Here is a 24,409-nt window from a genome sequence, read left to right as displayed (position 1 = left end):
TATTTACTTCCATGATAGGTTGCTCTCTCCTCTTGACTAATGGCAACAAACTATTTTGGATGGTGATGGTTTTTTGATAGATACCTTGAGGAATCTTCACTCCAGTTGCAACTTGAGCCATTTCATTGGCTTCATAGTTGAATTTCTTAGGAATGTGTTTGAGTGAAGCATCACCAAAATCTTCAAAGAGTTGTTTAGCTTCCACAAAGTAGGGAGCTAAATCTTCACTATGGCATTTGTAAGTACCCCCCAAGTGATTAATGACAAGGTGTGAATCGCAAATCACTTCTATTGTTGAAGGTCCCATTTCACTCAATATTTCCAAGCCAATTATCAAAGCCTAGTATTCGGCCTAATTATTTGAGCATTCAAAGTCAAACTAAAAAAAGAATTGTGACTTCAATCCTTTGGGAGAAATGATTATGACCCCACATCCAGAAACTAAATCAATTTTAGAACCATCAAACAACAAAGTCAAAGGAGTGAAACAAGAGAAACAAGAAAGCAGGTCGAATCTAGATTCGTCACCGATTTCTAAACAACGATGATCGGCATGGAAATCTGTTAGGGCCTGGCCTTACATAGCCTTTCGAGGAATGTACTAAAATGAAAACTCCATTAGGGCCAACACCCATTTATCAATTCGGCCTCGCATTATAGGTCGAGAAAGTAAATAATTAATCAAATTAGTTTTGCAAACTAAGTAAACCTAGTGCCTCAATTTTATTGCAGAAAAATAAAGTGCAAGACATAATTTCTTCATTGGACTATATTTACACTCAACAAGAGTCAAAAGCTTGCTGAGATAATAATCTACTTGTTCCTTCTCACTCTCATTACCCTGCACTAACAAACTCCCAATCAACTTCTCTAAAGCAGAAATGTACAACTTCAAAACTTTATTCTTGACAGGAGGAGTTAGGAAAGGAGGCTTTGCTAAGTACCTCTTGAAGACTTCAAAAGCATGTTGGTGGTAAGGCTCTCATCTGAACTGATCTTCATCTTTCAACTTCAGCAATTGAGAAAACCATGAACCTTTGCTGCCATATTGGAAATGAAATGTCTAAGAAAATTAAGTTGTCCCAGAAGTTTCTGCAATTCCTTGTTGCAAGTAGGAGGCTTGGCTTCTTGGATTGCCCTTGTCTTGTTCTTGTCAACCTCAATTCCTCTATGATGAACCAGAGATCCCAAGAAATTGCTTGTTGTAACACTGAAGGAACATTTCAAAGGATTCATTTTCAAGTTACATTCTTTCATCCTCTCAAAAGATTTGTTCAGATCTGCTAAGTGTTCCTCATAGGAATTGGACTTCACCGCCACATCGTCAATATATATCTTCATGAATCGGCCTATCATGTCCTGAAATAAGGAATTCATGGCACGTTGGTAAGTAGTCTTAGCATTTTTAAGGCTGAAAGGCATTACAACCCATTCTTATGTTCCTAATGCACCAAGATAGCGGAAAGCTATTTTGGATGTGTCCTCTTCTGCTATGAAAATCTAATTATATCCTGAGTGGCTATGCATAAAAGGCAGAACCTTGTGCCTAGCAGCACTTTCAACTAACAAGTCTGCTACAGGCATAAGGTACTCATCCTTAGAGGTGGCCAAGTTCAAGTTCCTGAAGTCTATACAAACTCTAATCTTTCCATTCTTCTTGACTACATGCACCATGTTTGACAACCATTTTACATATCGAGCAGTTCTGATAAATCCAACTTCAAGTAAATGCTCCAACTCATCCTTAACTAGTAGAGTTACCTCATTAGACATCCTCTTGGGTGGCTGTTTGTATAACAAGAATCCTTCCTTGATTGGCATACAATACGCCACTAGTTCTCTAGACAATCCAGGTATTTCTGTATAATCCTCAGCAAAATATTCCTTAAACTCACACAGCAGTTGAATAAGTCTAGTCCTGTATGATTCAGGAAATAACTGGCTAACGTAGACCGGCCTTAAGATTTATGTCGTTTCCATATTAATTTCTTCCAAAGGGTCCTGGACTTCTGCTTTAAGGTCATCTAACTTGGTAAGAGCTGCTTCTAATTCCTCCAACTAGATAAAATCTCTATCAGGAATATCTTCTTCAAAAATCACTTCAGCTAAATTTGCCAAAGTTTCTTCTTCATCTAGACCAACTAAATTCTTTCATGCTAGGTAGGCTATCAACCTGGCCATCATGGCTTTAAGGGCCATGGCCTTTTAAGCACCCAACGGCCTTGGGTCCATTCTTAAACTTTTTTGCAAATCCAGTTGTTGGCCTGCTGATTTCTAAAATTAAAGGGCCAACTAGCTCTTTGTAAACACCTTCTAACTCTTCTACTAAGGAATGGTTAGATGAGTCCATGGTTTTTGGACGACCATACTTGTTATTTCCTGAAAACTTCATGGGTCCAATTTCTTCATTGTAAATCCTTACCTCCGCATGATTTGCAGAAGCTACAAACAGCTTTCTGTCCACCCAGACTACTTCCACATCTTTATCCTTCCAAAATATAATGCATTGATGAAGAGAGAAAGGAACAACCATGCAGGCATGTATCCAATCTCTACCCAAAAGAACATTATAGGTTGCTTTAGAGTGAATGATAAAGAAAGGAGTAGTTAGGGTCTTGCCTCCCATAACTAAGTTCATGATTAAAAGTCCCTGAGAACTTGTTGACCATCCTACAAAATCTGTAATACTGGCATTAGAATGTAGCAAATCTTTCTCTGTCTTGCCTAGTTTCTACATGATAGCTTTAGGTATAAGATTGGCTGCAGAGATTGTCTACTAAAAATTTGTTGATTGGAACACCATCTAACAATCCTGTAATGTACAGAGGACGAAGGTGGTTACTGGCTTCTAGACATGGCTTCTCAAAAATGACATTTATTGACGTAGGTACATCTCTGTTTTCAGATTCATCCTTCAACAAAATGATAAAAGGACTAATTTCTACAAGCTAGAAGGATTTCTGCTGATAGAAATTCTGTAAAATTTCTAATGTCTCCCTATGCTCTTCGACATCTCCATAGATGTAGGATGGTTGCCCGTCCTTAGCCCCGAAAGACTGAGGCAGAACAAATACCATATTGCAAGAAAGTTTTTAGGTTGGAGTACCTAGTTTGTTTCCAAGGATAACCATTTTCTACTCTGCCTTGCCCCCGTCGCATTTCTAACTAGCTTGGATTTCCAGCACAGGAGGCTACTTGAGAAGGACAAAGGCATATGTTTCTTATTACTTTTGAACAGGAATATGATTCTCCTAAATAGGACTAGGATCAACATGTCTTTTCTTAGTACGATATTCCTTCCTGACCTTCTTCATTTTCTGGAGACTAAGTCCAGAATTTTTGGCCAAACTAATCTTTTGAGCCTTCCTGCTAAACTTTTGAATCTTCTTATTCTTCCACACCTTTTCCCTTGGCCAATCTGGCTTCTTGTCTCTTCCATTGCAAGCAACGCTTCTAGGATCTTGACAAAGCTAACTGGAGATGAGAAAATTTTGGATGTCTAACCTTTACCCATCTTCTTGGAAAAGTTACAAGAGGTTTAACAATTCTGGCTTGGCCTTGGGCAGGGATTATGATCTTTAAGTTCTACCTTCTTTCTTGCAAATTAGCCTTAGTAGGCCGAAGTCGCTAAAAAATAGAAACACTCTACTTAGATTCTTCTGTCTTCTTGGTGAGCTGATGAGACTCTGCCCTATACTTGATAACCATAGTTTTGATATGTGGCTCATTTCTCTGAGAAACATGGCCACACTGAGTACATGTTGGGTTCAGGACTGGAATGTGGAGTTCTTGCTATTCATTCTTACGACTCTGAGACCAGGAAACTCTTCTGAACACTTTCTTCCCTCGTGGATAGGAATCATCATAGAAGTTTCTATCTGACCCCCTTCCATTATAGAGATGAGTTGGAAAGCTGTTAAGATGAGAGGAAGCCTCTATGATAATGTTTCGTTTAGGAGTGGTTCGTGGCATTCCTAACATGCTGGCAACTACCATGTTTGTGCCAAACTCCTTCAAAAAAAGATCATCATCTAATCTCATTGCAGGCTTTTCCTTTTAAGGAAACTTGAACTCGCCCTTGTCAATGCGATCCTAAATAACAGTTCTGAAAACAATGCAATTATTAGTAGCATGATTCCAGGAATTGTGAAACTTACAGTACTCCTTGTTCCTAACTTCGTCAACAGCAAGAATTTCGTGACCCATGGAGAATCAGAACATCTTGTCTGCAACCAATTGATCAAAAATTTCTTTCGCTTTAGTAATATGAAAAGTGTAAGAACACGTTGTCTTGGCAGTAGTGGAATTCCCTTGTGCCTTCATTGGTTCCACTTTGACAAATGTCTTGCACATATAAGCCTTTTGTTTAGGATTTCTGCCACAGCAGCCTCATGGTTTAGTATGCGTCTACATTTGCTACCGGATAATTAGGATCCATATAATAGGTGCCCTTTGATTCATTCCTACGGTCTTGCTCCTCTCTAAGGATATGTTCATACATGGCTGCTCTTGCGGCCAATTCAAAGAGATCTATGAATTCCATGCCTTCAAATTTCTTGCAAAGCTTGAAGTCAAGGCCATTTTGAGCCAGCCTGACATACTCCGTTTCTGGAAGAATAATGTGGCACTTGAATCTAGCTCTCTTGAATCTTACAATGTAAGCCTCTACCGTCTTGCCAGGAAACTTGGATGATTCTTGACAAGTCAACCATAGTAGCTTCTAGTTCAGTTCTATAGAACTATTGGAGGAACATCTTTTCCATCTGCTGCCAGGAGTGAACTGAGTCCAGTTGCAGATTAATGTACCAAGTAAAGGTCGTTCCTGTCAAGGTATTAGCAAACAGCCTCAACTTCAAGAAATTATTCCTTCATGCCTTCCCACATTGTACAGTAAACCTGACAACATGCTCAACAGTAGAACGATTATCTTCACCAAAAAATAAAACAAAATTAGGAACTTTATACCCTCTGCGAAAATTGTAGTTTATGTCGATTGCTTCTAGATAAGGCTTTCAATAGATCGGCCTGCCAACACGTCTGAGTGCATGACCGAATTGTTCCAAGATAAGATTAATAACCTGATCCCTGTTCATGACCAGATTTGGCTAGTGTGCCCCTCGAAAAGCTACACATGGTGGTTGATTGTAAAAATTCTAACCCCATACCTTAGGAATTGGCACGAAGTTCTGCCCTCTTGGTTCCGGAAATGAAACATAGGGATACACCCTCTGCTCAGGAACCGGGGCAAAGTTCTGGCCTCTTGGATTTGGACCAAAATGTTCAAGAATGGGAGCAAAGTTTTTCCCCCTTGGTTCAGGAATTAGAGCATACTTCTGGTTTCTCTATTCTAGAAATGGAACAAAATTCTACCCTATCTATATAGGAATTAGGGCAAAGTTTTGCACCCTGGGTTCAGGAGCCAGAGTGTAATTCAATTCCCTTTGTTTTGGAGTAATGAATAAAGTGTTGACTTCTGACCATCCGTGCTGGAACTAAGGCAGATCGCTCTGCAAAGGTCTAGGACCAACTCCTTGGACATTTTGTAGATTTTGGTTCTGAAGGTTCTAGTTGTGAAAATTCTGGTATGGAGTTCCCTGATGTTGTAGATTCTGTGGGTTCTGGAGATTTGGAGGAATCTGGCCATCCCTAATTTCAAACGGCCAAAACCCAGGAAGTTGCCCTCATCGTTCAATGCCTTGTCCTTCATGCCTTCTAGAAATCGAGCTGTTCGAAGAAGAAGTCTAAAAAATTCATGGAGCCAGTGGTTCATCTACAATTGGCCTGCTTTGAAGATTTTACTCAACAACGGCATTGAAAATTTCGGTTGTGTGTAGAACTAGAGTTGGTGGAAGAACTGCAGAAAGCTTGTCTCCCAAAGTCACCATCATATTGGCAATTGCATGCATCGGGTCTATCTCGGACTACCTCATTTCATGTAGCGGAACGGCCAAAGAGTGAGAGTTCCATAGAAAGCTCCCTATTGGTCATGATAAGGCAATGTCTCATATTCTCTATCATGTCATGGAAGCCCTCAAAAGTGTGTTGCATTGCTGACGGCCTGGAATTGCTTGATCCTAGATTGTTAGGAGGCAACACCACTCCTGAATGACCTACAACACGTTTTCCTCTTGCTTTACCAACCATGATGAATGTTTGGTAAGGATGACATCTAAGGTCCCACTAGGTGTGCCAAAATTTGTTTGCACCTTTAAGGAATTCCCGTTGCCACTCAAGAAATCCTGCAGGTGTGAAAAATAAGAAGCTTGTTGATTAAATGCGGCATGCTAGAACTTGTATACCTAGTTCAAGGTGCAGGAATTGTTGACCATTTCTGACTTCTAATACAGAGAAATGACTGTGTGTGACTAAGAGGAACCACCACTGGTTCGAATCTTGCCCCAATGAAGAGGATTTTTAACAAATTTACAGGTGTCAAATGATAATTTACACAAGAATTATAACTTGCATTGATTGGAAATGAAGTACAATTAATAATCAAAGATAACTAAGCTAAGAAGCTAAACTGAGTTATAGCTATGAAGCTATGACAAGTAAGCCATGAAACTAAGCTAGGGTAATTAAGCTATGAAGCTAAGATAAATGTATTGAAAGACATGAACTGAAAGATTCTTGGTCGAGTGTTTGGTCAGGGACCCCTTTAATGCTTGGAGTCCTTTATATAGTGTTGGGGAAGTCCCAAATTCTGCTCAACTACCAGAAATGTGGCAGCCATTCCTATTGACATGTGTCCTTCATGCTAAGCTTGATCCCCCAAAAATAGGAACAGTTTAGGCTAAGGCCTATCCTTGTAGCTTTGACTTGGTCCATCGAGCCCTATAGAGCTACCACGTGTCCTCCTAATTTGAATTTGAATTTATTCTGCTTGATTTGAGGAATAGATTCCTTGGTTGTAGTTGCATTGATCTTCTTCTCTTTGTTGTGCATGTCTATCCTTAAGGAATTCAAAAATCCGGTCTTGCCAACTAATTCCTTGATTTTAGTCCATGTTGATTTTTCAAGCTACCGCGTGTCCATAGAATCTTCCTTTGTCTTGATCCTTGAAAATGACGCCACCTTTGTAGATGATATGGAAGATCTTCACCTAGATAAACCTCATCACTTATCAATTAGATAAGGCATAACAATAGGAGATAAGATCCTAATCTTAGAGGTAAGCCTCCAAACTAGGAGATAAGGCCCTTAATTATGAGATAAGCCTCAACAACCTCCTCACTTTTAGGAGTGGTTAAGGCTTTCCTTATCTAATCGGTCCAAACTATTTTATTTAATTAATTAATCAACCAATAATCTTTAGTTAATTAATTAAATAAAACAAAATCACTCATCTTTATTCGGCCATCATTTAATTTAGGTAAGTGGGTGCCCATAAAATCTTTGACCTTCCATCTCCTATCGCCACGTGGCAAAAATAATTAGGGAAATTGCCCCGTGGCATTTTTTTCCAAAAAGGACACAAACATTAATAAAACGAATCTGCTTTAAGATTGTTTGATAATCTTCACTGTATTAAGAAAACAAATTTTGACAAACAAAATTCTATTCGAGTACTAAATCTCAAACCAAAATTAAATGAACAAAAAAATTTAAAAATGACAAATTCTATTTTGTTACGAAAATAAAACAGAATTTGGAAAACAGAAAGAAAAGAAAACCAGAAAAATGAAAAAAGAACTTACATAATTATTCTTTCCGAAAAAACCAATCAAGTCCAACGTTCAACACTGTTTCCTTAAGACAAATTCATCATTTCCACGATGCTTTCAAAACATGGATATCTATCTCATAGGAAAAAATGATCGGCGACAATTAGTAACAGCACTACAAACTAATTGCCCAACAATCATACTTTGTGTATGTACTCTCTCTCAAATAAAAAAATGCATAAATATGTAGGAAGAAGAAGGATGAAAATTAAATGAATCTAAACAAATGGAGGACTGGCTATTTATAGAAGAGATGGTGGTTGTTCGAGACAAAATCGAACAGACATGGAACCTGTTTGGGTTGGAGGAAAAGCTGAAAATGTTAATTTGGACCAAATTGTCAATGTTTAGATACGTTGGGGTCAATTCAGAAATAATTTTGAATTTCAAACAAAAATTTAAATTCCAAGTAGCAGGAATTTAATTTTAAAAAATAAAATTCAAAAGTTTTTGGCCTAAAAAGATTAGCATTGAGCTGGACAACACCAAGCTCAATCCAACCTTACACCTACGCCTAAGCCCGGTACGGAAGGGTGGTGGTGTGTAGTTGTTTTTTAGTCCAATGGATCAAAGTCTACTTTACCCGTAACCTCCTCCTCCACAAAACTTGGGTGCCCCTTTGGGCCCTCCCCGAGATCCAAATTCAAGACTTATAAACTCACAACATGCTTGCCTACCCAAGCAATGTGTGACAAGTTTTTCTTCATCCCTTCTAGAAAACTAATCAAAACACTAATTTCATGGAGCTTACTTTGGTATCGATTTTCCATTCATCCGATAATTGTTTTGAGCAACCAAATATATGACGTGAATTGTTATGCGGCAAAGAATGCGTTGCCACATAAACTCGCCAACTTTGACGCATGGATCCCACTTCAAATATAGGCCAAAATTTACCCCAAAAAAATTCTGTTTTTACCCAAATCATTTCTAACAGTCGCACTAAAAAAGATTCTACCTGTAGTACAATTATTTTTTCACCATACCATTGATTTATAATTTTTTGTCAAAAACATTATTCAAAATTCTACATAATACTGTTATTTGTATTATGTAAAACTTTTAGTAATTTTTTGGGATCATTGACATGGCTCTTTGAACATTGGTATGATAACAGTCCCATTACAGAGCCTGATTTCCCCATGACTCCACTGCCCCGAATTTTAAAATGACGCCGTTTTGAATATGTATATTTTTTTTCTTTTCCTCTTCCTCCCCCTGCCTTCTTCATTCCCTTCTCTTCTGCCTTCTTCCTTCCCTTCCCTTCTTCCTTCTGTTTTGAACTTTCAATTGAGAGAGTTATTAAATCAAAAACAAAAACAAAAACTCAAAAAAAAAAAAAAAATTAACAAATCCAACAAACCCAGATGAAAATCAAAATCAACAAACCCAGCAAACCCACCAATAAACCCACCAACAAACCCACATGAAAATCAAAATCAACAACTCAAAAAAATCCATAGCAGCAGAGGAAGAAAAAAGAAGAACAGAGGATGAAGTCGCGTCTCTCCGTCGCCATCACTGTTTACACAGCCCGTCGTTCTTCTCCCTTCTTTGTCGCCATCATTGTTGTTCTCCTCCCTCCTCTCTTCCTCTCTCTTCTCTCTCTCTCTCTCTCTTCTCTCTCTTGCCTCTGTTTCTCTCTCTCGCCTCTTGCCTCTGTTTCTCTCTCTCGCCTCTGTATTCAAAAGGAAGAAGAAGAAAAGAAAGAAAGAAAAGGAAGAAAGAAAAAAAAAATGAAACCAAAAACGACATCGTTTTGGGTTTTGAGCCAAATTCAAGCCGTTGATTTCGGGCCCTCAAACAATTTTCGGTATGATAATGGTGGAACAAACGGTATGACAAGTACACTAGCCTACCTGAAGGGTAAATCACTTTTCTCCTTATAGTGTGATTCAAAATTTCTTTTAATTTATATTATTTTAAATTAAATAATTTAATCCTTACACGTTGAATTCAATTTTAATTTGATTATTCGGTCTAAATTTTGTTATTTTTATGTGTACACCTAACAAGTGTCCCAAACCATTAATTTTAATGTCCAATTTGAATAGAAGGACAAAATTAAAACTAGATTTCAAGTGTGGAGATCAAACTATTCAATCTAAAATAATAGAGACCAAAATAAAATTTGGATCAAACTAAAAAAATTAAAGTATACTTTATTCTAAAATTTATTACTGGTATCCCATCCTTCCCCACCAGCTTTAATACTTATTAGATTTGGTCCTAAAAAATAAAAAAAAAAAATGTTATGTATCTAGAAATAATGAAATCTAGAAAAATATTTTGACTCCAAACCTGTGTTTTTAGAAAAATGGTATTTTTTGTACTACTGTAATTACGAAACAATTTGATCCTAATAAAGATTTTATGAAACAAGAAAAACAGAAACTGTTTAAAATATATATATATATATATATATATATATATATATATATATATATATATATATATTTTGTGATTAAGTGATGTGAAATACTCAGAATCAGTGTTGATGCATAACAAAAACAGAGCTGTATATGTATAAACAATGGGGGACGCCGAAATTGTGCAAAGGGGGCTAAAGAAAAATTATTTAGATTATAGAGAAATTGAAGTAAGATTATATAGATTTTGGAAATCAAAATATTAATTTATTTTATAAAAACTCAAAATGACATCAAAGTAATGAGATTTTTCAAAGGTTTGAGGTGACTAAAATACTAATTTATTTTATAATTACTAAAAATTGAATGAAAATAATGAAAATTTTCAAAATTTAGGATAGCAAAAGTAAAATTATTTCAATTTTGGAAGGATCGAAGTAAAATTATATATATTTTGAAGGGGTCAAAATGTAAACTTCTTTTATATACATTCAAAATTACATGGTAAAAATGCATTTTTTTAAGAGTCACTGCCCCCCCCCCCCCCACCCGCCACCCGTGTTCGCTATTGTGTATAGACCAAAAATGAAAGGAAAAAAAACTTTTCTTAATGCAGTGTTTGGTTGAGAGATTTGAGGGAGGATTTGGAAAGGGAAATGAAAAATGTAGGTGAAATGAGAATAAAATATGCTTAAATTTCACATAGTTTCACACACCTTTTCCCTTTCCCTTTCCAAATCCCTCCCAAAATCCTCTAACCAAACACAGCATAAAAGACTCTACTGAATGTTATGAATGGTTAAAAATATATAGTCACACGAGAAAATTGTGTGTTTCAATATAAAGAAAAGCATATATACACAGAAAATTTTGTTTCAACACAGAAAGAAATATAGAGACACAAAGAAAATTTTGTATTTCAATACAAACAAAAATAGAGACAAAAATTTTGTGTTTCAACACAGAAACACACTACGCTAAAATTGGGCTTTAGTGGCGGTTTTTTACCGCCGTTAAAGGATGTAAAACCGCTGTTAAAGCCTTTAACGTCGGTAATTTAGGACCGTCATTTATACTCGTGTCGGAAAATGTACAACCGCCGTAAAAGAGTAAATTACCGTTGTTAAAAGTCGACCAAAAACGGCAGTAATATAGGACCAAAAACGGCGGTTCTTTACCACCGTAAATAGGTTCAAATTTTTTAAAAAGTAAAATTTTTTTCTTGCACCCCGCAGGTCTTGAACCTTGACCTCAAATCCAAGCATGCCAACCACTCCACCACAATCACTCTATATGAAATATATTCCCTAAATAAATATTTAAACATTACTTTTGCTTTATTGTAGATGGTCATGTTCAACCTCTGGCCGCACGTGGTCACCACTCGCCGGAGCTCTGTCGGCAAAGACCGCCGTCATTAATGGCGGTAATAAGAGGGCTTTAGCGGCGGTTTCATTACCACCGTTAAAAGAAGGCTTTAGTGACAATTTTTTTAACGACGGTTTCATAACCGCCGTTAAAGATACTTTAGCGGCGGAAACGAAACCGCCGTTAAAGATACATTAACGGCAGTTTCAACGGCGGTTTCGTTACCGCCATTAATAGTATCTTTAACGGCGGTAATGAAAACCGCCGTTAAAAAAACGGCCGTTAATGCCTTATTTTGGTGTAGTGACACAATGAAAATAACAAGAAGAGAGAGAGGAGAGAGTAGATGGAAGAAAGATGTTTAAAACTTCTACATCAGATTTGTGCACAAATCGCGATAATGAAACAAATCTACCAGAGAAAAAATAAAACATGTTAAAACTATGGATAGATCGAAGAGAGGCTGTCGGTAGTATTGAACGGCAGTGGTTAGGCAATGGTGGTAGATTACGAAGCGTCAATAAAAGTGGTTAAGAGAGAGGAAAAAAAAAAGAATGTTGATATATTAATGCCGATGGATGTGGTGACGATGCCAGGCATATGGTAGAAGTAGTACTACAGAGAGAGAGAAAGCTAGTGAAAAATTAGAGAAAAAAATTTAGTCAAAATTTGTCCTTACCTTTCTAAAATTTTAAATCTTAGGATCTTAACTACCAAACTAATTTTTATTATTCCTAAACTCTTACACAAATATATATGGAGGACCGCTTCCTTATTTTCTTAAAAATTCACATCAATTTCTTTTCTCTAACAAAATATAAAAAAAAATTAGAAATTCCTAAACATATTAGCTAAAAATTATGATTTCTAGGATTAAAAGGGCATTTTGGTCTATGTATGTCAAAATTTGTCCTTATCTTTCTAAAATTTTAAATCTTAACTACCAAACTAATTTTTATTATTCCTAAACTTTTACACAAATATGTATGGAGGACCTCTTCCTGATTTTTTCAAAAAATTCACAGCAAATTTTTGTCTCACAAAATATAATCTTTCTAGAAATTCCTAAACTTATTAACTAAAAAACTTATTATAAATTTTAAAAATTAAAAAATATTAAAAAAGTGAATTCCAAACAGATATTTAAAAATTAAACAGATATTGCCGGAGGAGGGAGAATACTTACACTTAAGGTAATATTTCCATTCACCGTCTGCATTTTTTTGAAAGAAATAAACAGTGTCAGGGATCAGAAACTTTACTAGTCCCTAGAACATAAATTATATTAGGTACAGAAATGAGGTGAAAATAAAATGAAATGATCAATTACATATAATATTTTAATAAAAAATTATGAAGTATATAGTTAGTTATTTAATTAATGGGAGAAGTCATGGGTTAGGAGTTGGAGTGTGTATAGTACTGTCGAAATCGCCGAAACCGTTAAAACCGTATCGAACCGTATCGTGAAGATAAATTCGTTATTATTTTCCAATCGAATCGCCGGTTTTTTGTAAGAAAAATGAAAAATTCTAGTGACACTTTTATCAATCCGTCGGTTTCTATTTTTCTTCCAAACCGCACCGACCCGCACCGTTATTAAATCATGTTTTATAAGATTCTAAATATTCTTTTTTACTTAAGTTTGCTTGTTGTTCTATACCTTAGAATATAGTATTATATTACTGCTTCAGGAGAATTGAAGATGTCAGTAATCCAAAATAAAGTTGGATTCCAATTCACTTTTCAATCTTTTTTTTTTCTGACCATGTTGCAAACTTGCATCAGCTCACTTTTCAATTTAAATACTTTTTAACAGTAAACATTTTCAATATATTGTAAACCCTAAATGATATTAATTTTATGTATTGTATTTGATCATTGTAGCTTCCATAGATGCTTGTAATGAACTGATGGCATAGTCGTTGATATTATCATGTTGTTACTACACTTGCTGCATCAGAAGAAAGTTTCGCAAGATGCTTAATATCACGGTATCTCTCGTTTTTTTTTTACTCTTTGATTTAAGTTTTGTAATTTGAATTATATTTTTTATAAACCGTCGATCCGCCCGAACCGTCAAGGCAAATTCGTCATTATTTGCCAACCGAACCGCCAGTTTTTGATAAGAAAAATGACAAATTCTAGTGACACTTTTATCAATCCGCCACCCGCCATACGGTTTCTATTTTTCTCTCAAACCGCACCGACCCGCACCGCACACACCCCTAGTCAGGAGATTATGTAGTTATCATATTTTTTAGAACAAAGTAACTATACATATTTCTACTATATGCAATCTTAAGTTATGTTATTTTCTTTTTAATTATAACAAAAAAAAAATTTATTTAGTTACAATTTTATTTTAGTTATAACTCATAAGATCTTTAGTTTTGAAAGTTGTTTGGTTATGCTATTTTTTTTTTTTAGTTATGACTTAAAAAATATAAAATTATACTATTTTTTTCTTTAATTATAAAGTACATACGGCAAACAACCTTTAAAAAATTGACAATGCTACGTAACTCAAATTTTGTGGCTCAAAAGTGGCTCAAATGGCCAAAACGACGTCGTTTTGAGTACAGAACAACATAAAAATGGCCAACACGACGTCGTTTTGGCCATTTGAGCCACTTTTGAGCCACAAAATTTGAGTTACGAGACATTTTCCTTAAAAAATATGTAACATAATGTTTTCCCATATTTTATACGACATGGATAGTTAAGTAGGTAAAATATTTACAAACCCAACGACCGCTCCCCCAGTCTCCCCCAGTCTCGTGGCTATCTTATGTTTTTACAAACCCAACAACCTCTCTCTTTTCCATCACTATGCCATCTTGTTACCACCTTGCTTTTCTCCTAAAGATTGTAAAGCTTGTTGTTTGTGTTCCAAACTGATGAAAGGGTTTCAAAGGGTTTGTTGGTTGTAGTTTGGGGTCAAGTTAGGGGTCATAAAGGTATGTTGTCATTTGATTATTTATACAAGGGAAACAGGGTAATTTTATATCAACAGTTAGATTTGTTTAATAAGGGTTATTTTACTCATAAAATTACTATTGTGTCCTATGAAATTTCAATATGGACAATTAAGTCTTATTTGTCATAAAATATTCCTAAAATATTCATTTTTCTATAATGATGTATCTTATCTCAATTTTACACCTTATTTAATATGAACAACAATTTTATAAATATTTTTTACCTAAGTGAAATTATATTTTTTAACTGTAAAACTATAATATTGTATTAAAAAAATCATAAAATACATTGAATACATTAGCAATAAATTCCTTCTTCTTTTTTTTTTTTGAAAATTATTGTTGAGTTATATCAAATTTCAATATTAATAAATAAATCCAATTTTATTTTTTTATTTTATATTTTTATAAAAAAAAGTTCAAATTCATAATGGTATATTTATTTTAAATTTATCTTTCTTATTAAAATATGAATAAAAAAACTCATAAATAATATATTTTCTTTTTAATTTTATATTACAAATATTTTTAATTATTGAAATTAAATAAATTTTCATAAACAAAAGCATAAGTACATGATCCATGCATTGACAAAAATATAAATTTTTCATGGTATTATTTTTCATAGCTCTTTGAAATCTTAACAGAATTTAGTCATTTAAATTGTTTATACTAAAAAAATTCATAATTTGAAAAAAAAAAAAAAAACTGATGCATTTTATACTATAGGTGTTCGATCCAATTGTTATTTATAATTTTTTTTAATATAATATAAATAAATTTTACAATTAAAAATTTTAATTTTAACTAAGTTAAAATTGTTATTCATATTAAATGAGGGGTAAAAATGGCATAAGATACACTATTATGAAGGAGTGAACTTTTTGAAAATATTTTACAGCAAATAGGATTTAGTTGATATGACTCAATAATAATCATCAAACTAAAATAACACTTATAAGTAATTTTCTTCTTCTTCTTCTTTTTGAAAAAAAAAAAAAAAAAAAAAAAAAAAAAAAAAACCGGTGATTCAATATAAAGGCTGAGGGAATAACCATTCAATTTCACTCTGTTCAAAAAAAAAAAAAAAAAAATCATTCAATTTCACTGGACTTTTATTTCAATCAATCAACCATATCAATTAAGTGATACACTAACTTTACTAACAAACTAACAAATCTAACTATCTAGAATATTGACCAAAATAAATAAATTAATTAATTAATTAAAGGGTGAAAAAACAGTGTGTAAGTCCCCTATCAAAAATAAATAAATAAATAGTAGACAATTTTAGTCCCTAAAATATGCATCCGTTATCATTTTAGTCCTTTAAGTTTCAAATTTATAAATTTGCCATTTAATGTTCAAAGTTATTAATTTGAGCCAATTTAGTCTTATCTCTAGCATATGTCTACATTAATAACAGAAATTTAAAGTATGTGTTCCTTATAATTTTGGTTACTTAAGTTTCAATTTGGTCATTTTTGTCTCCAAAGTTATCAATTTGTTGAGTTAGGATCAATTTGAATTAAATTGATAATTTTGATAAGCAAAATAGAAAAATTCAAACTTAAATAATTAAAATGCACCACAACATATAAGAGTTTTAGAGACCAATAATTTGGTATTTAAAAGTGAAAATTTTATTGTAAAAGACATTTAGGGACTAATTTCCATCGTCATGAGGATAGTCTCTAAAAAGTCGTCCCAAAAAGTAACAAACGAAGCTTTTAGCGATAAAATTTTGAAAATGTCACTAATAAATAGACTTTTAGGAACAAAATAATTTGGTCTCAAACTTATTTATTTTTTGAAACAAAAAATTTTGTTCCAAAAGGATAATAATTCATCACTAATGTTTAATTTTTGTTACTAAAAATATAATGACGACACTTTTCGTAACAAAATTATTTGGTCCCTAAAAAATAATTTTGTTCCTAAATTTTGGTCTCTAAAATCTTAATTTTTTGTAGTGTTGACAAGAAATGCTTTGGGACTAAAACTGTCTTTTGTTTATATTCATGTTATTAATGTAGACGAACGTTAAACCGCGGATCAAACTGAATCAAATTGATAAATTTAAAAACAAAAATGATAAATTTAAAATTTAAGGGATTAAAATGACAAAGAAGGCATACCTGAAGAGTTTAAAATTACCTTTTATTCGCCCAAAAAAAAAACGGAAAAAGCAAAGAAAAAGCACGACACTGAGAGAAACTTGTGGAAATTAACTAGTACGAGCTAAAAGGTGAATCCCAAAGACTGATTTCTCCTTAATTTCCCGAAATTGTGTTGCATCTATCTTCTTGTTTTTGAATTTATACCGTAATGCTATATTTAGATTATAAATTTGGGTGAGAATTTAAAAATAAAATGAAAAATATAAGTAAAATATAAATGAAATATAGTTACATTTTATCCATCTTTTTCTTTTTCTTTTCAAATTCCTACTCAAATCCATGATCCGAATATAACTTAATAATTTAGTTGCTTACAAATTATTTTTTTTAATAATAAAAATGATTCCCAATGTATATTCTAGGGTATATTACATCCTTCAAGTTTTACTTAAATTTCTTTTTTTTTTTTTAATGTTCTAATTACAACATTTAAGTTGTTAGAATTTAACTCCATCTTTTAATGTGTTTCAATTTTAAATTTAAGTAAAACTTGAAAAATAGTAAACCAAACACTACCAAGACTTGAAAATAGACAAATTAAATTTGTCTGTCACCCAATGCATAATTTTGCTTTATAAATTTTTAAAAACAATTCTAGATTTATCAATTGAAGCATGGCAAATTTAAGTTTCACTGATTTGTAAAATAATTGACAAAAATGAATCAATAAATCAATATTATGAAGTTGGTGTCCGGCTAGGGTAGCTTCTATTTTTTTTTTTTTTTTTTTTTTTGGTGTGTGTTTTTTTTCCTCCAAACAATTTATGAATTAAATGTTGTGTGATTGCTTATAAATGAAACAGATATGCATGGTAGAGGGAGAATACTTACATGTGAAGAAATATTTCAACCCGTCTGCATTTTTGAAAGAAAAAAATAGTGTTAGAGATTCAAATAAATAATAATAATAATAATAATATGTAGTGAAACTCTACTCTCCTCATATTACGTGGTAGCGTTTTTTATTAAAAATAAATAAATAAATTCACAAAGAGATAGACAAAGCTACCTCATAATATATAAGAACTCTTGTCACTTAAACTATATACACATTATAATATTAATTTTATTTTTATTTATTTGAATTGCAGATATCTCCGCTAATAATAATATTAGGAGGAGATTTTGATCAAATTTTCTTAAAAAATGTGAATTAAAAAAAAAGGTTGTTTTGGACGGACGCGCCTAGGAAGGCCCAAATCCCGCATAGACGATGATCCTTTCGGCAATCGCCGGTGATAATTTGATCATAATTAGAGAAGCAATGGGCCTGACGTATGCAATGTTTGTAGTCGTAGAAATATCAGGAAAGATCAAATCCATCAGCCAACGCGTTGTGGATCTCCAACAAGCTCGTAATGTTACGTTTTCTTAAACTACCATCTGGAAGCGGCAACGTCCTTGTCGGAAAAACCATGTCGACGCTGCATAAGTTTGCAACATCTGACCACGACGACAGAAAACCATAGCTTCCGACCAGAACGTATGAATGCTTTTTCGACGATGACGAACTGACTCCTTCTCCTTTGATTTCACACGAAGCAATATTGCGAGTAGTGTGTATGTAGAGAGGAGATTTCACTAGTTTTTTACAACTCACGAACGTTGCAAATTCATTCAAATAAGCATCAAACGGATCTACTCCCAAAGTAAAATTGTCAGGAGTTAATGAATGAAGAGGAAGAGAGGAGCAATTATTCCTCTGTATCCCCACATCCACCTCGCTGATAACTTGACTGCTGTAGTTGATCGCCTGCACGTAGTATTTACCAGAAAACTAATACGGTATTGTCCGAAATACTAGTATCCACAATTATCAAGTGGGTCGGATTTCAGTCGAAGTGGGAAACTGATGTTATGGATATCACCACAAGAATTCTTGTGGAGGAGTTGCTGCTGCTGATTTTAATTATTAGTGTGGGAGGCTAAAATAAAAGAAAAATGCTTGGGAGCACTAATTAGTGCTCCCACTAATTAGGTGGCAGTGGGTCCCGCCATTAATGATGTGATGTTTTGATTTTGGAGTTGTATTTTTTTTTTTTTTTTACTTTTTTAATGTATTAGTGCTATTAGTGGTGATGTTTTTAGTGGGATGAATCATTATTGAAAATAAAATAAGCTCAAGCAGAACTGAATTTCCTTGATTGGCAGTCATGGCAGGAAGGTGACTTCGCCTGCGAATTGGGAATTCAGCCATGGATGATTTGAGTCTGGTATAGAGGTCCCAGACCAGACTAGGTGAGGGAAATTTGAGGACAGAGGAAAGGCGGCAGTAAGCATGCCTTCGGAGGGCGTGGACCCATTCAATACACATCCCTTTATTCTAGGCCCAACTGACTCCTAGAAATCCACACTTGATGGGACACAATCCTAAAGGAAAGGGGGTTAACGTGAGGAGTGGAGGGAAGCCTAACAGCCCACAATTGCTAGTGAGAGCAAGCTATTAAAAGGAGTTAATCAACACAATGAAGGTACACAACTACTTCAACCTGAACCATGCTTTACATATTGTGCACCTTTGTCTACTTTATCATTGACTTAGGCATTAGAGGGCCCAAGCTGCTCCAGCCAGCCCCCTTTACCATTTTGTGAGTGTCTTTAAGGTCCAAAGTCAAGCCATAACCACCGCATTGCCGCCGCCGCCAAGTGTAACGATTTTTACCCACCACAATTTGGTGCTATCTGTGAGAATTCTGCAGCTAAACACCTTGCTCCCCCTACAAAGTTTCCAGTTCATATATGCAGTGGAAGACGCTAACCAATTCACCGAATACGAACATAATGAGAACGTTTCCTCCATACAACGAAGGCGTCAATTGAACATCGGAACATCGTAGGAACGACGAGAGCAAGAACAGAGTGATCTACTCGCTATAGAAAACTCCAAAAGCAACAACTGGGTGCTGAAGTTGGCCAGTCGTGACCGAACCATATGTATCATGAACCAGTAGCTCAAGTAACTCGTTGAACAGGTCAGGACCTTGAAGCAAGCCCAAAATCTACCACCAACGCAACAAGGGCTTAATGAGGGAGGTTTACGCCCCCTAGAAAGAGGTACATACAATGGCCCATGGGAAGGATGTGCGCTGAGACCAACACAGGACCACCACCAGTCCAAAGGGCAGGCGAAACTAGCCATATGGAAAGCAGTCTGCCTCATTCTGAAGAGCACCGCCAGTTGTAGACACCCCATTTTTGACCGACCTTAAGACTCAAACGTCATCGATTGAGCGCTCGGTGATTGCGCATGTTGTGCTCATTCTGAGGTTTCCGGAGTTTTGGCCGACAGCCTTGCCTTCGGCCCTCTGAACTTTTTATGCTTTGGCTCGGTTTGTGGAGCAAGCCCTGTTTCCCTTCCCTGGAGGGAGGGAGTGGTCTGTAGACCACCTCTTTGTGGTCGTAGACCACTTTTCTCGCTTGGAGACTAGTTTCCGATTTTCGAAGCCTTCGGCCGTATGCCCTGTCTCGGGACCGCTTAACGTCCTCTGTTTGGCTTGGTTTTTGAACCATGCCTTGTTGCCTCTGCCTAGCGGGACACTGTGGTCCGGGAGACCACTTTTGGTGTCGGCAGACTAGTTTTCGAGGCTTCCGGCTGCGCGTTTTGCCTCCCAAACTTTCGTCTTGCATTCTTTTTTGTTTATTTTTTGTACAAACCTTGTTTTCCTTGTTGGGGAAGGTGATACAAGGGTGGGAGACCAGTATTTCCCCTTGGAGACCACTTTCCTCCCTGCCAGCCAGTTTTCTGGTCTGATAACTTGTTTTCTTGGTCTTTGGGCCACCTTTTCTGGTCGGCCACCACACCACCACCTTGTTTTCAATGTGTAGACCACCTTTGCACAGTGGCCGACCACTTTTTCTTCTGGCCGACCACTTCCACTAGTCGGCCGACCAGTAGAAGTAGCTGGCCGACCACTTTAACTGGTCGGCCACTTTCCAGCTCATTCCTGAAGATATTTTCTTTACAACTGTAATAGCTGAAGGGCACAAAAACCATCCTCCATACACGTGTATGGAGGGATGGCCTTGAACCGTTAGCTTCTTCAAGAAGCTTGAGCATTTGTTTTCTATAAGAGGGAAGCTCCCCCTCCCTCCTCCAGGTTCAGCTTTTGGTGTTAGAGAGTGATAGATACACCTTTATGTTTATCTCTCTCTTTACTTCATTTTTGTGATACCCCTATTCCGCAATATTCTAATTGGTCCTTAATTTGAGTATGATTATGTGTTTACCATGATTTTGTGTGCCATTATGTGATTTTGAAGTTTTATCTGTTCACCCTAGGGATATCTGTTTGAATAATTAGCTTTGGAAACTTAATTGAGGGCCTTATCGGCCACAGAACCCGAAATTAATTACGCCATTGTGATTGGCATAATTTTTAGAGCCTACGGTGAAATTTAATTGAAAGACTGATTCGGGCCAGATTAAATTGATTAATTAACGAATTGGTGCTCCAATATGTGATATTAACTTAATGGGGCTTAGTGGGGTTATATGGGACCCTTATGCATTCAACTCCCTCCTTTTATTTCATTTTTGGGGCTGATTAAACTCTCTAGAGGAGGAGAGACCCGAACTAGAGAGAGAGAGGGGAGGAAATCAAAGTTTTGCTCTTAAATTTTGGAAGTCTTGAAGGCAACTCTAGACTTGACCATAAATTGAAAGAATTGAGCCTCTAGGTAAGCATTGATTCTTGAATCCATGAGTTAATGTGTAATCTTGTGTGTTCAAGAGTTGTGGTGATCAATAGCATGATTTGAGCTGGTTTTATTGAAATTGAGGCTTGATATGTGCATGCATGTAGAGAATTCCTATGGAGTCACAAAATCTAGCATGTAATTTGTGAAATTGTGAAAGATTGGTAGTGTAATCCCACATGCAAGCATGTCTTTGTTGAATCTTATAACAATGAGCACTAATTGCATTATTTGGGATGAATGTGAAGTCAAAATGGGCATGCATGTACAAAACACGGGGGTATAAGTCTTGAATGTTTGAATTTGAGCATGTTGGTGATGGGTTTGAGATATTTTGGGACATGCATGTAGATAAATCATGAAATTGAGCTTCCTGATGTTGTAATCTTGTATTAGTAGCATGTTAGAATGTGTAAATGTGTAATTTGGGCCATAACATGCATGAATTGTTGGTTGAAAGTCGAAATGAAGCTCAGGAACACAGTTCTGGGTTTTGCAGAATTTTGAGGTCCGCTCGAGCGGGGAACCTGACGCTCGAGCGGGAAATGCGGGCTCCCAGTACCTTTTTGCAGACTTGATGTCTGCTCGAGCGGGGTAATTAACGCTCGAGCGTGGGAGCTGTTTTAACAGGACTTCCGCTCGAGCGCCCAATTTAACGCTCGAGCGTATTTTTCATGCAACCAGTACTTTTGCAGGCCTTAAGGGTCCGCTCGAGCGGGTAAGTTGACGCTCGAGCGGGGACCCTGTTTTCTGAAATTTCGTTCATGCATTCTGTGTTCTGTTTTCCGTTCTCTTTCACTTGTAAGCACTCTTAGGCATATGTTAAGCATTATAAATGAGCAAATGAAATGTGAATTAAGCCTAAAGAGAGATATGTGAATTAAAGAACGGATTGAACTGTTAGTGACCCTTTGTGTTCATGAAATGTGTAGGGTCAAGTTCCAGGGCAAATCCACAAGCCGATCACTGTGAGTAATATCAATACTTGAAAGCTTATCAATGTCCAATTGTGTATTCCCTTATAAGCTTTATGAGTTGCTAATTGGGATTATGGACAAAGGTCTGACATGAATGAATACTTGGACCAAAGGTCGTTTTGATATAAATGAATGGGCCAAAGGCCGTTTTGAAATAATAATTGGACCAAAGGTCGTTTTTGATATAAATGAATGGGCCAAAGACCGTTTTGATATAAATGAATGGGCCGAAGGCCGTTTTGATATAAATGAATGGGCCGAAGGCCGTTTTGACACAGATGAATGGGCCAAAGGCCGTTTTGACACAGATGAATGGGCCAAAGGCCGTTTTGACATGAATGAATGGGCCGAAGGCCGTTTTGACATGAATGAATGGGCCGAAGGCCGTTTTGACGTAGATGGAAATCAGAATGGGCCAAAGGCCAATATGTTTAGAACTACAGTCACTCGATCTGAACTTTGTATAAATGTACATATGTTAAGTAGGAATATGAATTGGGCCCAAGGCCGTTTGGAGTATATTGTTCTACATATTGTTTATATGACTTTTGTATTTGATATTATTCACTGGGCTATCGCTCACGCTCATTCATGTGTTTGTAGGTGAGCCAAGGGAAGTTCAAACCCAGCCCCAGTGAAGTCTGCTAGGAAAAATCCAAGTTTTGGGGAAGTCAGCCTTACGTCTCACTCTTGAGACCTATCCTTGCCTCCTTGCCATGTATTTTATATTTGGTCTTGTCGGCAAGGACTTTATGTATATCTGTATATAGTCTGTCATAGGTTGACTCGTTTGGATGATCCTGTCTGTAATGAATTTTGTGAAACTGTACTTTTGATGTGGGTTATTAGCGTATCTGAGTATGGTCTGTTGATGTGCATATAAGCACGGCTCTATGGACAAAGTTTTAATTTTTTCTTCCGTTTGGCCCCTTTACTCTGACAAGTCATCTTATTTCGGTCTGAGGCCGTAGGTAATCACAGGATTACTGGCCGGTCATGTCCTTAACCCATAGGAGCGGGTTTGGGTCGTGACAGAGTGGTATCAGAGCACGAGTTAATAACTCACACACTTGTCCAAAAGAGCAGTAAGTGTCTAGATAAGATCTAGGATGCATTTATAAATATGAGTTTGGAAGCATTGATTATATGCTTAAATGTTTTGTTAGGAATAATTATATGTGTAAGTTGTGAACTACTTGCACTGCAAATTATCTGGAAATGTGTGCCTCTTAGTGTATGCGTACTCGTGTATCTTTTGTGTAAAATATAATGCAAGTTTAATCAGATGGTGAGAACCAGAGGTGATGAGTTAGAGGAATCTTCTACTGCCAGACTGGACAGAATGGAAAGACTGATCCAAGAAATGGCAGAAGCTTTGAGGCAGCAACAGGAGTGGCAACAACAGTGGCAGCAACCACACCCGCCACCTCCACCTCCGGCACCACCTGTGCCAGATCATCAGAATGATGACCAGATTATAGCTCTCACTAAGGAATTCAAGAAAATGAAACCACCACAGTTTCACGGGGGATTAGATCCGTTGAAAGCCGAAGCGTGGGTCCTCGGCATTGAGAAATTATTCGAAGTGTTCCCCTGTTCGGAGACTCAGAAAGTGCTTCTAGCCACTTTTATGCTAGAAGATGAAGCGAGAAGATGGTGGATGTTGATGAGAGAGAACCACAGAGATGTTGATTGGGTGAAATTTTTAGAAACCTTCTATGACAAGTACTTCCCGTATTGTGTCCGGGATAGGAAAGTGGCGGAGTTCATGGAACTCAAGCAAGACAGCATCACTGTAGCGGAGTATGAGGCCAAATTCACTGAGTTGGCCAGGTTTTCCCCACACGTGATTGACACTGATTATAAGAAGGCAAGACATTTTGAAGGTGGGCTCCGCAATGACATCCTAGAGAGGGTGAATGTCCTGAAATTGGAAACCTACATTGGGGTGCTTGACAGAGCCATCATATCAGAGGCTAATATAGCCAGACAAGCTAAGCCAGTAACAGAATGGAAAGGCAACAAAAGACAAGGCTTCTTTTCGAGGAAGAAATTTTCGAAAAAGCAAAATACGGGCTCCTCAAATACTTCGAGTTCTTCCCGAGACGCAGCTCC

General features: G+C 36.2%; 1 protein-coding gene across 3 annotated transcripts in view; it reads right to left on the bottom strand.

Moving 5' to 3' along the window:
- Positions 1-24,409, bottom strand: part of LOC114298870 (LEAF RUST 10 DISEASE-RESISTANCE LOCUS RECEPTOR-LIKE PROTEIN KINASE-like 2.1) — an 86,453-nt gene that overhangs the window by 21,115 nt on the left and 40,929 nt on the right. For 2 of the 3 annotated variants that reach the window (XM_082925133.1, XM_082925136.1), the window contains exons 2-3: positions 17,454-17,477; positions 12,648-12,674 (exon numbers count right to left, since the gene is read on the bottom strand). In XM_082925133.1, coding sequence (XP_082781259.1) covers positions 12,648-12,674; positions 17,454-17,477 — 51 coding nt within the window. The remainder of the gene's footprint in view (positions 1-12,647; positions 12,675-17,453; positions 17,478-24,409) is intronic. The other variant, XM_082925134.1, reaches the window with a different exon arrangement.

This window comes from Camellia sinensis, chromosome 4, assembly GCF_055761805.1.
Source record: "Camellia sinensis isolate YWXY chromosome 4, ASM5576180v1, whole genome shotgun sequence".
NCBI lineage: Eukaryota > Viridiplantae > Streptophyta > Magnoliopsida > Ericales > Theaceae > Camellia > Camellia sinensis.
Note: the sequence above shows the minus strand (reverse complement) of the source record. Positions and strands in the feature narration are given on the sequence as shown.